The 14,754-nt window shown below is 38.5% G+C and overlaps 1 protein-coding gene across 1 annotated transcript; it reads right to left on the bottom strand.

Annotated features, from left to right (window-relative positions):
- Window positions 1–13,897: 13,897 nt before the first annotated feature.
- Window positions 13,898–14,500, bottom strand: LOC129151116 (oligosaccharyltransferase complex subunit OSTC-like). Its single transcript, XM_054724976.1, has 2 exons — window positions 14,316–14,500; window positions 13,898–14,178 (listed from the first exon to the last, which is right to left on the bottom strand). The coding sequence occupies exons 1-2, from the start codon at window positions 14,455–14,457 to the stop codon at window positions 13,898–13,900; spliced, it is 423 nt and encodes a 140-aa protein (XP_054580951.1). The 5' UTR covers window positions 14,458–14,500.
- Between the last annotated feature and the right edge of the window lie 254 nt (window positions 14,501–14,754).

The following is a 14,754-nucleotide window of genomic DNA, read 5'->3' as shown; positions in this document are numbered from 1 at the left end:
AGGCCAAGTTCATTTGAAATGTATGTGCTCTTCCCATCAAGACCCTAAAAGGAGAATAAAATGCAATTTAAAGCTTATTAAATTAACACAATTTCATTTGCTCTATAATTTAATCCTCAGAAATAATTATCTGATATAGGTATTATTATCCTTATTCTCCAGTAGGTTGACTGAAACTCAGATGTTGGGTAATTTGTGCAAGGTTATAAAACTAGTAATTGATGGAATCTGATTTTGAACCCAAGATTTGAGAGAGCAAATCCAATCTTTTTTTCACTCGGCCATGTTGCATCCTTACACAGCACCCAATATTCTTTTTGGCTGAAGGACAATACTGAGAAAAGCTCAGCATATGACTCAACATATGATACTGAGGTACCTGTGTAGATTTCCAACTTATGAGGTTCTCCGAGAGATAAGGAAGCAGCCAGAAGAACAGCAATAAATTCCTGTGTCTTTCAACAGATAACACCCAGAGCCATTCATTTTAACCTTGGCAAAGGTACACTGACTTTTGGGTTATTTTCTTTTTCTGGATTTCATTAAGATGGTGCATGTGTAAATCAAATATAGAAGGATGAAAAATGGTAAAAGAAAAATAACTCAGTGTATAAAGAAGACCAGTATTTATTTTATAAATATAATACTCTTTATAAAGCAAATTATCTCTAACACTTTTTATTTAATTTATGTAAATTAAATTTTGTTTTAAGTTTCTTGAAGGAAATAATTACTCAAAAGATCACTTTAATGTAAATTTTGTAAGCAAACATTAATCGTGAACATATCTGTCTGTAAGTAACACAGCACAATGCCTATCAGGAGGGACTTGAGAGCCATACTTCCCAGGATTTAATTCTGATTCCTCCACTTAACAGCCCTGTAGCCTTGAGCAAGTTACTTAACTTCTTAGCATCTCAACTTTATCCTTTGTAAAATAGGAGGCTCATAAAAATACTGTCCTCTTCAAGAGTTACTGTCGGAGTTAAATAAAATATACATATTAAGAACTTGGAGCTGTTACAAATTGCTGCTTATTTGGGATCTAAATAAACATCATGATGATGATGATGATGATGATGATGATGATGATGATGATGATATAAAATTACCATAACTATATTAACTACATTATTGACCTCTATAGTGTATAGTACTTTGGTTATAAAGCCAAATCTCTACAACTAAAAACACTGTTAAGCCCGTTATCAGATGCATGAGAAAGAGTTATTGAGTAAGTAGGACTATGAACTGAAATAGATAGATGACAATAGATAGATGATTGATAGATAGATAGATAGATAGATAGATATAGATAGATAGATATGATATGATATACTTACAGAGATAAAGATACATACAATAGGTACACACACTCAAATATAACAATCATATAGAAACAAACTTTATCAGTGAAGTGAAATGACAGTTTACTTACCTTAACATATAAAGATTTTTATCATTATTATTGATTTGTGAGAGAGAGAGAGAAACATCGATTTGCTGTTTCATTTATTTATGCATTCATTGGTTGATTCTTGTATGTTCCCTGACTGGGGATCGAAATCAAAACTTCAGTGTATTGGGACGATGCTCTAACCAACTGAGCTACCCAACCAGGGTACACAAGATCTTGATGCTTTAAAAATTGTTCTGGCCAAGATGTCAAAAAGTCTGAAGTTCTGCTATTAAATAACTCACTTTATTAAATAAATTCTCCCCCCCTTTTTTTTTTTATCAAAATTGCTCCTAAGAGGGGTTAGTCACACATAATAAATTTAATCAGGTATGTGATCTATCAGATTCTCTTTCCTAGAAAAATGAAGAAGCACAGGGAAGAAGAGTTCAACCTTAAGTATTCTTCTTGGGAGAGGAAGAAAGGACAGACATGGAAAGGAATAAAACGTGTCAGGGATCCACTAAAAGAGCATAGAACTAGATAGATTTTCTTCATTTCATATCCTCTGCCCTGCATGGTGAACTTTTTCTGTTAAGGGTCAGAGACTAAATATTTTAAGCTCTGCAGGCTTTACATTCTCTGTCACAACTACTCAACTCTATCACTAAAACACAAAAGCAGCACCAGATAACACTTAACAAATGAGAGTGGTCTGTGCTCCGATAGAACTCTATTTGCAAATACAGTCTTGGGTCCAGATTTGGCCTGGAGATGTAGGTCCCCTGCTCTAGACCAGTAGCCACTTGAGTTTCCTGATAAAACCCTTGCCCTATTGCCCCACAGTAAATATAATTAGTAATAAAACTTATGAAAAAAACTATTTATGAAAAGAGAGTAAAAAGAACAAATACATTCACATGTTTAAACTTTTAGTCCAAGTAAAATGCAAAGTAAACCCAAAGCTCCATTATATATATTTATTTAATGCTGACGTAAGAACACCCAAATCTGTAGAGAACTTTCATAACAATTAATTTGTGAAAACAGAGGATATGCTAGAAGGCAAGATCTCAACAGACTGAGAAAAATACTTCAGAGAATAACAGTTTGCAGTTGCTTTTATGCATTTGAGATTAAGGAGGTAATGTAAGCAAGATTGCCTGAAGGTGAGGTGGGGATTGGATTACAGATTAGTTGCGATTATGTGCTCTTGACAGTGGTCAGGCTTTAGGAGGGGTTTGAAAAAGTGGTCCTGTATTACAAGGAAGCGTCTAAGAGGGGCATTTCAAAATTTTGTAAACTTGGGTGCACAGAAAAAAACATGAATAAGGCTTGCTTACGGCAAAGATAAACCTTTTACTAAAGAAGTTGTATGCCTGAGGCGTGACTACCCACCATGTCCTGCCCCATTAGGAATTTATGATCAGGTCACCCTGAGAGGTTACTTTCCACAGAACCTCTTTTTCATCCACAATATAAACCCTGTAACTGAGAGAACACACAGGCCCCAAGTTGCCTCATATTGGTTTTCTGGAATTTGTATAAATTATTCTGTCTGAGTTTTCTTGTTCTGTACTCTCCACAGAGATTTCCCCATTTTAACAAATAAGAAAACTATGGACGAAATCAGGTCAGACCTCTTCAAAGGCCTTTTCAATGAGAGGAAAGTGGAGTCTGCTTTTACTGTAAAAAAGCCAGGTCATCTTAAAACAGATTATAGAAAATTGAAATGAGATTTAGAATAAGAAAGGAGACAGAAGTAAGCACTGGGCTGCTCCAAGGATTGCAAGAGGGATTTCCCCTCTCCTTTCCAATGCTTTCTGAGAAATTGAAATTACCATAAAAGGGGAAACTACTAAGGCCCTCATAAATACTGGGGCTACTTTATCTGTTCCTGACCCTGTCCTCTCCCTCAGAGTAAAACTTCTGTACAAATGGTAGAAATATCCAATCAACCAATGTGTGTTTTTAAATCAGAACTTATTATTAACTTTGCACAGTAGCAATCTCATAGCCAATGAGGTTTATCTGAGGTGCATTTATTGCTAATTAAAAAAAAAAATAGTACTTACTCCCTTTCAGTTAGGGAATGTTACAGGACATTATGTACATTTTTGCTAGTCAAATCTGCCAGTTCATCTGATAAGGTGGTCTTTCTTGAAACTCATGATGCCCACAAATTTTTTTCCAAGAAGGTAGAAATGTATTTCAGAACTAAATGAAATAGATGCTGAACCAATGGAGCAAATCATAATTTTAATGGAACCTTGACAAGAGAGAACTAATCTTGAGACTGATGGTTTGCTGCAGGATGCTCCTATGGAACTCTGGGATCTTTTCAGTACAGATATGAGAAGATCAAGTCAGCCACTCTTAACAAAATCACCATTGACAATACTTTACCTCTGCCTAATATTCACCAATATCCTTTAAGACCTGATGTACTAGCTGGAATTAAGCTCATTATATAAAACTAGAGGCCTGGTACACAAATTCACCAGTGGGGTCCCTTGGCTTGGCCTGTGGGATCAGGCTGAAACTGACTCTCCAACATTCCCCAAGGGGTCCTGGATTGCAAGAGGGCACAGGCCAGGCCAAGGGACCTCACCAGTGCACGATCGAGGCCAGGGAGGGACGCAGGAGGTTGGCCATCTGGGCAGGAACCATGGGAGTGCTCCAGGGCATGTCTGGCCCATCTTGCTCAGTCCCGATCAGCCAGATCTCAGCAGCAAGCTAACCTACCGGTCAGAGCGTCTGCCCCCTGGTGGTCAGTGCACATCATAGCGACTGGTCGACCGGTCGACTATCTTCCCCCTGGTGGTCAGTACATGTCATAGTGAGCAGTTGAGAGGCCTTAGCATATCATTAACATATTATGCTTTGATTGGTTGACCGGACGACTGGACACTTAGCATATTAGGCTTTTATTATATAGGATTACTTTGAAAGAGGGGTTATAATTCCATGTATAGGCCCCTGCAATTCTCCTACCCTCCCAGTAAAGAAACCCAATGGAAAAGGATAAAGATTTATACAAAATCTCAGACCTATCAATAAAATCACTATTTCCATACATCCTGTGGTTCCAAACCCACATATCTATTACTAGCCATCTCTGTGGACTGCCAATATTTTTAGTAATAGATTTATGCAGTGCCTTTTTCAGTCTTCCTATAGAAAAAAAAACAGTCAATATCTCTTTGCTTTTACGAAGGAAGATTACCAATTTACTTGGACTGTAATGTCCCAGGGATATACAGGGAGTCCCACCTACTTCTCTCAGATACTAAAGGCTGGTTCAAATTATGTTTATTTTCCCAGAAATTCCATGCTAATATAATGGATGATTTATTTTCTTGCTCTAAGACATTACTAGACTCCCAAAAGAACACAATTATCTATTACAACTCTTAGCTATAAAAGAATGTAAGATCTCAGAGGACAAGCTTCAATTCTTTTTGCCCAAAGTAAAATACCTTTGCCCACCTTATATCTAATGATGAGCTGCTAATTAACCCTGAAAGACTTAGAGGAATCCTATACCTTCCTCTTCCAAGAACAAAAAAACAGATTAGGGTATCTGTAAGATTGGCTACTGTCACAACTGGGTTCCAAATTTTTTGTTAATGTCTCAACCTCTATATGCCTTATTAAAGTCAGATCAACCTGATCCAATCCAATGGAACCCTGAAGGGAAACAAACTGTAAAAGATCTAAAGGAATAATTACCTAAAGCTCACACTTTGGGACACCCTAATTATAAACTTCCTTTCTTCCTTTTCATGCAGGAAAATAAAGAAATGCTTTAGGACTTCTAGCTCAGAAACATGGAGATCATCATAGGCCTATAGAATATTATAGCCAACAATTAGACTCAGTAGCAAAAGGTCCCCGTCCCTTTATGAGGGCCACATCTGCTATAGCCATGTTGTGCAAACAAACAGAGGACATAGTTATGGGTTCTCCTTTAACCATTTATGTTTCTCATTCTGTTGAATCTTTGCTAAACTCTACCATACTCTGCATTACTTGGTCAGTAACTGGCTGCTTATGAAGTACTCCTGCTTTTTGCACCTAATATTACCTCAGCTCAATGTAACAGTCTTAACCCAGCAACTTTGCTGCCTTTTTCACAGAATGAAGACACCCATTATTGCATTTTACTTACTACAAACTACCTTCTTGCTCCTAGGAATGATTTATAGGAAACTCTTATTGATAATGCTGACTTAATTTTGTTTATACATGGATCTTATCTCAAAGACAAAGACATTACCAAGCTGGATATGTAGTAACTTCCATGGTGGATGTAATTAAAAGTTCTTATTTACCTAAAATTAGAAGTCTGCCCAACAGACCAAATTAATTGCTCTTACTCGAGTTTGTGCATTGACCAAAGCTCAAATAGCCAGTATTTACACTGATAGTCATAGCTATGCCTTTGGTGTAACACAAAACTTTGGAATGTTGTGGAAGCAACAAGTTTCCTTAACTTTCTGAAGGCAGTCTATAAAAATGGAAAACAGGCCATAGCCAGTTTGGCTCAGTGGATAGAGCGTCAACCTGCAGACTGAAAGTCCCAGGTTTGATTCCAGTCAAGGGCACGTACCTAGGTTGCAGGCTCAATCCCTGACCCTAGTCGGGGTGCATGCAGGAGGCAATCAATTGATGTGTCTCTCTCACATCGATGTTTTTCTCTCTCTATCTCTCCCCTTCCCTTCCACTCTCTCTAAAAATCAGTGAGAAAATATCCTTGGGTGAGGATTAACAAAACAAAACAAAAAAATAGAAAACAGGTTGTAGAATCATTGGATGCCATACAGCAAGCAAAACAACTGGCAATTATCAAAATTCCAGAACATTATAAAGCTACCATCATGGAAAAGCAAAAGAAAATTATTTAGCTGATGCTGCAGCTAAGTAAGCAGCACTTAGCAATCAAATTACCCAGACCTAAGAATGTTCTTTGCTCCCTGATAAATCAATAAAAGTCTCTTTTACAGTTCTAAACACTCTAAGAAGATATGGCAACAAAAAAGGGGAACCTTTAACCCAGACAAACAAATATGGCTTCGACCCAATGGGAAACCAATCTTACCTTTATGGGGTAAATTGCCTTACTTCAAAATGTATATATACTAATGCACTGGGGTCCTAGAAGATTATTTGTTGAAGTAAACAATGTTACTGAAAACCTTCTCTCACTGTAGATCATAAAGTGAATGGCATATTCCCATGGAAAACCACTCCATGCATCCCAGGGACATTTCCCATTCCCTTTAGGTCCATATGAGGATCAAAATGCCACCATCTCAAGGATACAAACATGAGTTCATTATGATTTGTATGTTCTCTCATTGAGTTTGAGGCTTTCCCTAGGGGAGCAACAGCCTTAATAATAGATAAATTTTTGTTGGAAAAATAACTCTTAATTGGGAAATTCCCTCTCAGCTACACAGTGACTAAGGGACTCATTTCAGTGGACAAATAATGCAATCCATTTGTAGCATTTAGCCTATTCTACAGCATTTTTATTGTCTTTATCACACTCAGTCCTCTATTTGGTGGAATGTACCAGTGGTACAATTAAAACTCAATTTGCTAACTTTTAAGAAACTTTTAATCTCCCTTGGATAAAAGAACTTCTTATAGCCCTAACCACCCTCAAGAGAGCACATAGTGCCCCGGCTGGCTAGCTCAATTGGTTAGAGAAAGCATTGTGCTGATACCCCAGGGTTGTGGGTTTGATTCCCGGTCAGGGCACTTGCAAGAATCAACCAATGAATGCATAAATAAGTAGAACAAAAAAAGTGATTTTTTTTTTCTCTTCCTCCCTCTCTCTTCCTCTCTCTCTAAAGTTAATAAATAAAATTTTAATTTTTTAAAAAGAGTACGTAGTCTTGCCCTAACCAGTTTGGCTCAGTGGATAGAGCATCGGCCTGAGGACTGAAGGGTCCCGGGTTCGATTCCGGTCAAGGGCATGTGCCTTGGTTGCGGGCACATCCCCAGTAGGGGGTGTGCAGGAGGCAGCTGATCAATATGTCTCTCTCACTGATGTTTTTAACTCTCTATTCCTCTCCCTTCCTCTCAGTAAAAAATCAATAAAATATATATTTTTTTAAAAAGAGTACATAGTCTTAACTATCCTATAATCTGATTCCCCTGCCCTGCCTCATGTTATCTTATGCTCCCTCCTTAATCTCACATGGATAAAAGAAACTGCAAATTTTTATTTCCCAAAGCATTTATCTTAGTCCATTGAGATTTTGCTTCCAGGTGTATCCTCTGTTTGACTCAAATAAATTTTTATTAAAAATCCCTACCAGTAGTGATGAAATTCCACTCCAAAAAAATAAATAAATAAATCCCTACCAGAAAAAATGGGTTTGGACATTCTTATATCAACAAAACAAACTTAAAAATTTTAAGGAACCCAAAGTCAAGATGGCAAATGGCAGAACCTGCATTGAAACCCAGATTGTCTGACGCCAAAGCCCATGATGAAAAAGAACTGACATTTCCATCAGTGGAAAAGTGGTCTTCACTAGAGCCCGTAAGGGACACTGACAGCATAAGAACCAGTTGCAGGGCTGAAACCGGTTTGGCTCAGTGGATAGAGCATTGGTCTGCGGACTGGAAGGTCCCAGGTTTGATTCTGGTCGAGGGCATGTACACTGGTTGCGGGCACATCCCCCAGTGGGGGGTGTGCAGGAGGCAGCTGGTTGATGTCTCTCTCTCATCGATGTTTCTAGCTCTCTATCGCTCTCCCTTCCTCTCTATGAAAAGTCAATAAAATATGTTTTTTTAAAAATAAGAAGAACCAGTTGCAGGGAAAGCAGGGTTATTGCAGCAGAGTATTCATTCACACTGGAGGTTCTTGATAAACATTCTATAATAGTATCATGACTCTAATAGTTACTGCTGGGCATTTCAAGAAAATGTAGACTATATATACTCAACCTATATTTTTGTTACTCTATATCAGGGGTGGGGAACCTTTCTTCTGCCAAGGGCCATTTGAATATTTATAACATCATTTGCTTAATGTAATTTACTTAATATAAATTTATGTTGCCATGAAAAAAGCTTTTAGATTTATTGAACTACTCATCCCACCTGCGGTCTCCTTGGCGAAGCCAGACCACATTATTTTGCGGGCCTTATACAGCCCACTGGCCAGATGTTCCCCACCCCTGCTCCATATAATTCAATTTCTTTGGAAGTCCTCAGGCATAAGTTGACTGTTTTTCAGAGTAAGATAAGTTAACATTTATTTTAAAACTATACATTAATAAATATGTGTCCTAGAAGACGAAGAAAAAAATGTATTAGAAAGAATAAAAAAAAAAAACACAGAAAATTTTTATTTAAATTTTGCTAAACACCGGGGGGCAGAAGCGGGGAGTGATTGGTAAATCCAATTCAAAGCACTGATTGGTCTCTTACTCAAATAACATTACACATGCACACAAATAAAATGTGTGGGAAACTTTTAAAAGAATAATCAGGAAAGACAGATGGGCTTCAAAGTAAAGAACTGGTTCTCACAAAAGAGCCACTTGCAATAATTCACGCAGTGAAACATATGACATCACAGTGTACGTTTTATTTATAAGGGATTAGTTGGTTCTATCCTGAGAATAAGCACAATGCACTCCAGATTTTCCTTAGGCTGCTGAGATTACATTATGACATTGATTTCTGTATCTGTCATCATATTGAAACCTTAAAATGTATTTCTGAGCTAGGATAGACTACCTCAGGTCTTTGAGTAGGGCTATTGTATCACTAAGATTGCAAAAGGATCATGACTGAAAAAAGCACAATTTATTATTAACGTAATTCTGAAAAACAATTTCAATTTTATATCATTTCTCCTGTGACTTTCAGGTAGCATCTAATGACTATATCAAGCACATTCTAAAAACATTATTTTAGGAATCCAGGGATGACAAAGGAGGCAATTTGGACAAATGCTCAGTTAGAAAAGCTTAACAAAATATTAAAAACATATTATCCAAAGCATCAGAAGGCCAAAAGATAGTAAGGAATTACAGACCAAGATCTGGGGAGGTTGAGGACCGAGGAGATGGGCCTGGCGTTTGAAACTACTGACTCTCTTGGGGGATTTGACAAACACAGAAGGGGCGACTCAGTGGCTAAAAAGCTGGACAGTGCTGCTGACAGGATCATCGAGCTATAAGGAAAGGGGGTGGAGTCCATGGGTATCAGTTTTCTTTCGGTTAGTGTGGGTTTGACATAACTGGGTTTAACCCCAAATTAACTAGTATTTGCATTGTGAAAAACAAACTCAATTCTAATTAAAAGAAAAAGCTTGTCAGCATGAATTTCTTTAAAACATTATATTGCCTGGCAGGTGTGGCTCAGTTGGTTATGCATTACCCCGTGTACAAGGAGATCACAGGTTCCATTCCTAGTCAGGGCACATGCCCAGGTTTCAGGCTTGATCCCCATCAGGGGGCATACAGGAGACAGCCATTTGATGTTTCTCTCTCATCGATGTTTCTAGCTCTCTCTTCTTTTTCCTTCCTCTCTCTGAAATCAATAAAAACATATATTTTTAAATATGATATTCTATAATAGACACACCTAAAGTGAAATGATACAGAAAGTTGAAAGTAAAAGAATGATAAATGTTATGTCATATAACTCTAACAAAAGAAGCATAGTGTGACTATATTAATATAAAACACAGGCAATAGGGTGGTGAAGGCCTGGGGCAGGGTGGGAACCGGTTGGAGGTGGGCAATGGGAGAAAAAAGGGGAATATCTGTAATACCCTCAACATTAAAGATATAAAATGAAAATAAATAAATAGAAAGATAGATAAAACATAGTAGATTTCAAGGCAAAGTCATATTTTGTAATGATAAAAGTTCAATTCACCAGGATATAATAATAAATTTGTATACAATTTACAGCATAGTGTCAAATATATAAAACAAAAGTTGGCAGTACTACAAGAACTAGACAAATCTATAATCATAATGGAAGATTCTAACATATCTCTTTCAGTAAATATTACAATAAACAGACAAACTATCAATGATAATTTAGAAAATTTGAACAGTATAATTAACAAATTTAAACTAATTGACAGGCACAGAACACTGCACTAAACAAGTGTAGAATATTCATCCTTTCTAAGCACATATAACTCATTTCTTCTTTTAAATCATAAAGCAAATTTCAATAAACTTTAACAGACTGAAATCTACAATATGTTTTCTGACCAATTAAGTTACAATAAATATTAAATTTTTAGATAAACATCCTACATTGGAAATTAATTAGTACAGTCCGAAACCATTTATAGATTTGATGCAATCCCAATAAAAAATCTTAGCAGATACTTTGTGTTATTGAATTTGACAACATGATTCTATATGTATATGAAAATAATGAAGGCCAAAATAATCCTGACATCAAGATCTATATAAAACCACAGTAATTAAAACAATATGGCATTGTCACAAGGATGGATAAATAGACCTATGGAATAAAGCATAGATTCAAGAAATATTCACCAACAAATAAGGCACTGCAGAAGAGCAAGAAAAGGATGAACTTTTCCACAATTTTTGCTAAGACAATTAGATGCCTATGTGGAGACAAAGTAAAAATTGACCTTTACCTCCTGCCATGGACAAAAATATGAAAGGCAAGTCATGATAGCTTCTAGAAGGTATTATTAGAGAATATATTTATGACCTTGGGATAGGGAAAGACTTCTTTAACAGAACAAAATAATCATTTTTAAAAAGGTGGATTAAGTGGACTACATTAAATCCCATCTAATCATAGAAGGTTATGAAAAAAAGTGTTCAAAATTGGACTACATTAAAGTTCAAAACTTCTGTTTTTCAAAAGTCATCATGAAGAGAGTTAAAATCAAGCCACAAACTGGAGAAGATAATCCTAGCTAATAAAGAGAGAATATGCAAATTGACCATCACACTGTCACAAAGATGGCTGCACCCATAGCCACAAGATGGTGGCGCCCAGTCCCCTCAGCCCCGCCGGAGTCTCCCAGTCCTTTCAGCCCAGCCAGGGGTGGGGCAGCAGGCACACGATGCGACCGGACCCTCCCTCAGCCCCCCAGCTGCCCAGGGCCGGCCCAAGGCTTAGGTAACCAGGGCCAGCCGAGGTTTGCACTGCCGGCAGTGGCAGCAGCAGAGGTGTGATGGGGGTGTCGCCTTCTCCTGATCACCGGGTCACCTCCCACCCCTGAGGGCTCCTGGACTGTGAGAGGGGGCAGGCCGGGCTGAGGGACACCCCCCCCCTTCCACTGCATGAATTTTCATGCACCGGGCCTCTAGTTAACTATAATATTGAAACAAGCAGCAGACTCAGATCTTCAACAAATTAGTGAGAAAAAGTCAATGCAATCGTAATATCAGAAAGAAACTCAAACAAGTGCTTTACAAAAAAAAATATCTAAATGGCCCATAAATGTGAACAGTATTCAACATCACCTATATATATAAAAGCCTAAGCAACCGAACAACCAGAACAATTAGTCACTATGATGTGCACTGACCATCATGGGGCAGATGCTCAATGCAGGAGCTGGCCCTGGTGGTCAGTGCACTCTCACAGTGGGACTGCCACTCAGCTGACTGACCCGTCCTGGTGGCAGCCACTCACTCCCTCAGTAGTCCTGCAGGTCCAATCTCCAGAAAACGGGCCAGGCACCAATGGACCAGCACCATCAGCATGATCCCAACAGCATCACCAGCCTCCTCGGGCACCGTGGCTGCTTCCCCTCCCTAGATGCTCCACAAGGAAGAAACAATATAAAAGTGGCCACCAGGTGGCTCCCAACAACCAGTGTGAATGTCAGCGGAATGGATCCGGATCCTGGGCTGGCAAGGGCATCCCACCGCCAGCCCAGAGGGCTGATCGTGTCCTGCGCCCCCCGGCTCCTCAGGATCTCACCCGTGCACAAATTCATGCACCAGGCCTCTAGTAAGTAATAAGGGGAATGAAAATTAAAGCCACCATGATATAGCACAATATCCCACCAGAATGGCCAGAATAAAAATATCTGATAATATTAGTATTTGAAAATGTGTGCAACAGTGGGAATTCTAATACTGATGGCAGGAGTAACATTAACAATACTATGGAAAACAGTTTAGAACTATCTTTTAACCTTTTGCACTCGGATGTCGAGTGTGACTCGACACGGTTAGCATCAGTAGCAGCTCGTATGTCGAATTGTATTGAATGTATCAATAATTTGAAATATAAAAAAATCCAAATAAATAAGTTTGTATGAAAAGAAACTCCAGTTTTTTATTCTACTGCCGCACTTTGTAAAATCTGGGGTATTTAAAAAATTAAATCCCGAGTAGAATAAAGGAATTGAGAAAAAAGCAAGTGAGTGCAAAGGGTTAAATTTAAAGATAAATATGACCTAACCATTTCCATTCTTGGTATGTAACTAGCAATAAATATGTGTGCGTGTGCTTCAAGAGACATGATCAAGAATGTTCATGGCAATCTATATATATAAAAGCCTAAGCGACGGTTACTACAGGACGACCAAACAACTGGCCAGTAGCTATGACATGCCCTGACCACCCGGGGGCAGACGCTCAATGCAGGAGCTGTCCCAGGGTGGTCAGTGCACTCCCACAGCCAACCTCCTGCGGCCAGCCAACCTCCCGCAGTCCCTTCCCCCAGCTGGCCAGCCCCGATCGGCCTCAATTGCCAGCCAGGCCAAGGGACCCCACCCATACACAAATTCATGCACCGGTCATCTAGTATCATTTATAATATCAAAAAGTTGGAGACAGTGCAAGTGCCAATCAATGGAAATGATAAATTATGGTATATTCATGTAATGGAACTCTATGCAACAATGAAAATGAATAAACTACACACAGACAACAGCACGGATGATTCTTTACGAACAAATTTATTGAGATAAAGTCAGATACAGAAGAATGTATGTCAGTTTAATTTACATAAAGTTTTTTAAATAGACAAAACTAAACTACAGGGATTATGGATATGTGCTTGACTACATCTATAAAGAAAAACAAATAATTATAATTTTAGTCAAGATATTAACTAACTTTAGGAGAGATAGAGGGGGTAATGATTGGGAGGGAGTGTGAAAGGAAGCTTCTGTGGAGATGACAATGTACTACATCTTTTTTTTTTTTTTTTAGGTGTAGAAATGGAATATATTTTCTTTAAATTAAAAACTGAGAAGAAAATGCCACTTAACCTTGGTATGTAAGTGTACTAGTAGGTCAGCAGGAAAAAACACTGTATAAGCTTGTCTCTTTGATACCAAGAAGATATTCTAGGACGAGCTTTAATATGTTTCCATGTTTCCTACTAAACGCTTCTTTTCTGCTGCTTTTCATTCTTTTCCATATTTCACAGCAGAGGTTTGGTACCACCTTTAAAACTTCATTAACAGGAACAAATCCAATATCCACAGATTTCTTCTCAAAAGTCACGCTAACCCATGAATACTCTAGCCATGAAAAAACTCAATAGGACACAGACGAATCCAATGAATATAAGAAGAAATCTATTGAGTTTTGGAATGTTTGGAGCATTGGATCGGTCTAGGATTATGAAACCTAAACCTCCCATTGTAAACAGGAAGCTGGATGCGAGTCCTTCCATAAGATATTGTCCATTTACTCTGTATGCCAAGAAAGCTACTGGTCTTTGGTGCCCAGGTTCATCGGTCATGGAGCCAACACTTGGAGTTTCAACAATAACATCATAAATTACCGTATTTTCCGGCATATAAGACGACTTTTTAACCCAGGAAAAATCTCAAAAGTCAGGGGTCTTATGTGCTGGAAAATACGGTATTTGGGTTTTAAGCAATCTGATATACATTGTCAGAGATTTTTCTAACCTAGTATTCCTCCGGTGATGAGGAAGTAAGACACCACCACCAGAGCGTACACCGTCGTGGCCAAGGGCTTGTGCACCCAGGGCGGCTTCTTCAGCTTCAGGTTGGGGCATTCCAGCACTAGGAACGGGACTCGGTACAAACTCTCCATGTTGGTGGTGGCGAGAGCAGCGCTCCTCTCCAGCCCCACACGCCACCCGGAAACGGACCAGTCCCTGTACTGTGTCTTGACCTGAATGGGTTACTAGTATATAGGTATTCACTTTGCAATAAGTCATTAAGCTGTATTTTTATTTTGCATAGTATTCTGTATGTGTCTTATTTGTCACAATTTAAAAGTATTTTTTAATTACCCTCTGGCCCTGGCTGGTGTGGCTCAGTTGGTTGAGCATTGTCCCATGCACCAAAAGGTCATCAGTTTGATTCCCAGTCAGGACATATGCCCAGG

The sequence above is a fragment of the Eptesicus fuscus genome, chromosome 2 (genome assembly GCF_027574615.1).
Source record: "Eptesicus fuscus isolate TK198812 chromosome 2, DD_ASM_mEF_20220401, whole genome shotgun sequence".
NCBI classification, from domain to species: domain Eukaryota; kingdom Metazoa; phylum Chordata; class Mammalia; order Chiroptera; family Vespertilionidae; genus Eptesicus; species Eptesicus fuscus.
This window is presented reverse-complemented; position numbering and strand designations above follow the sequence as displayed.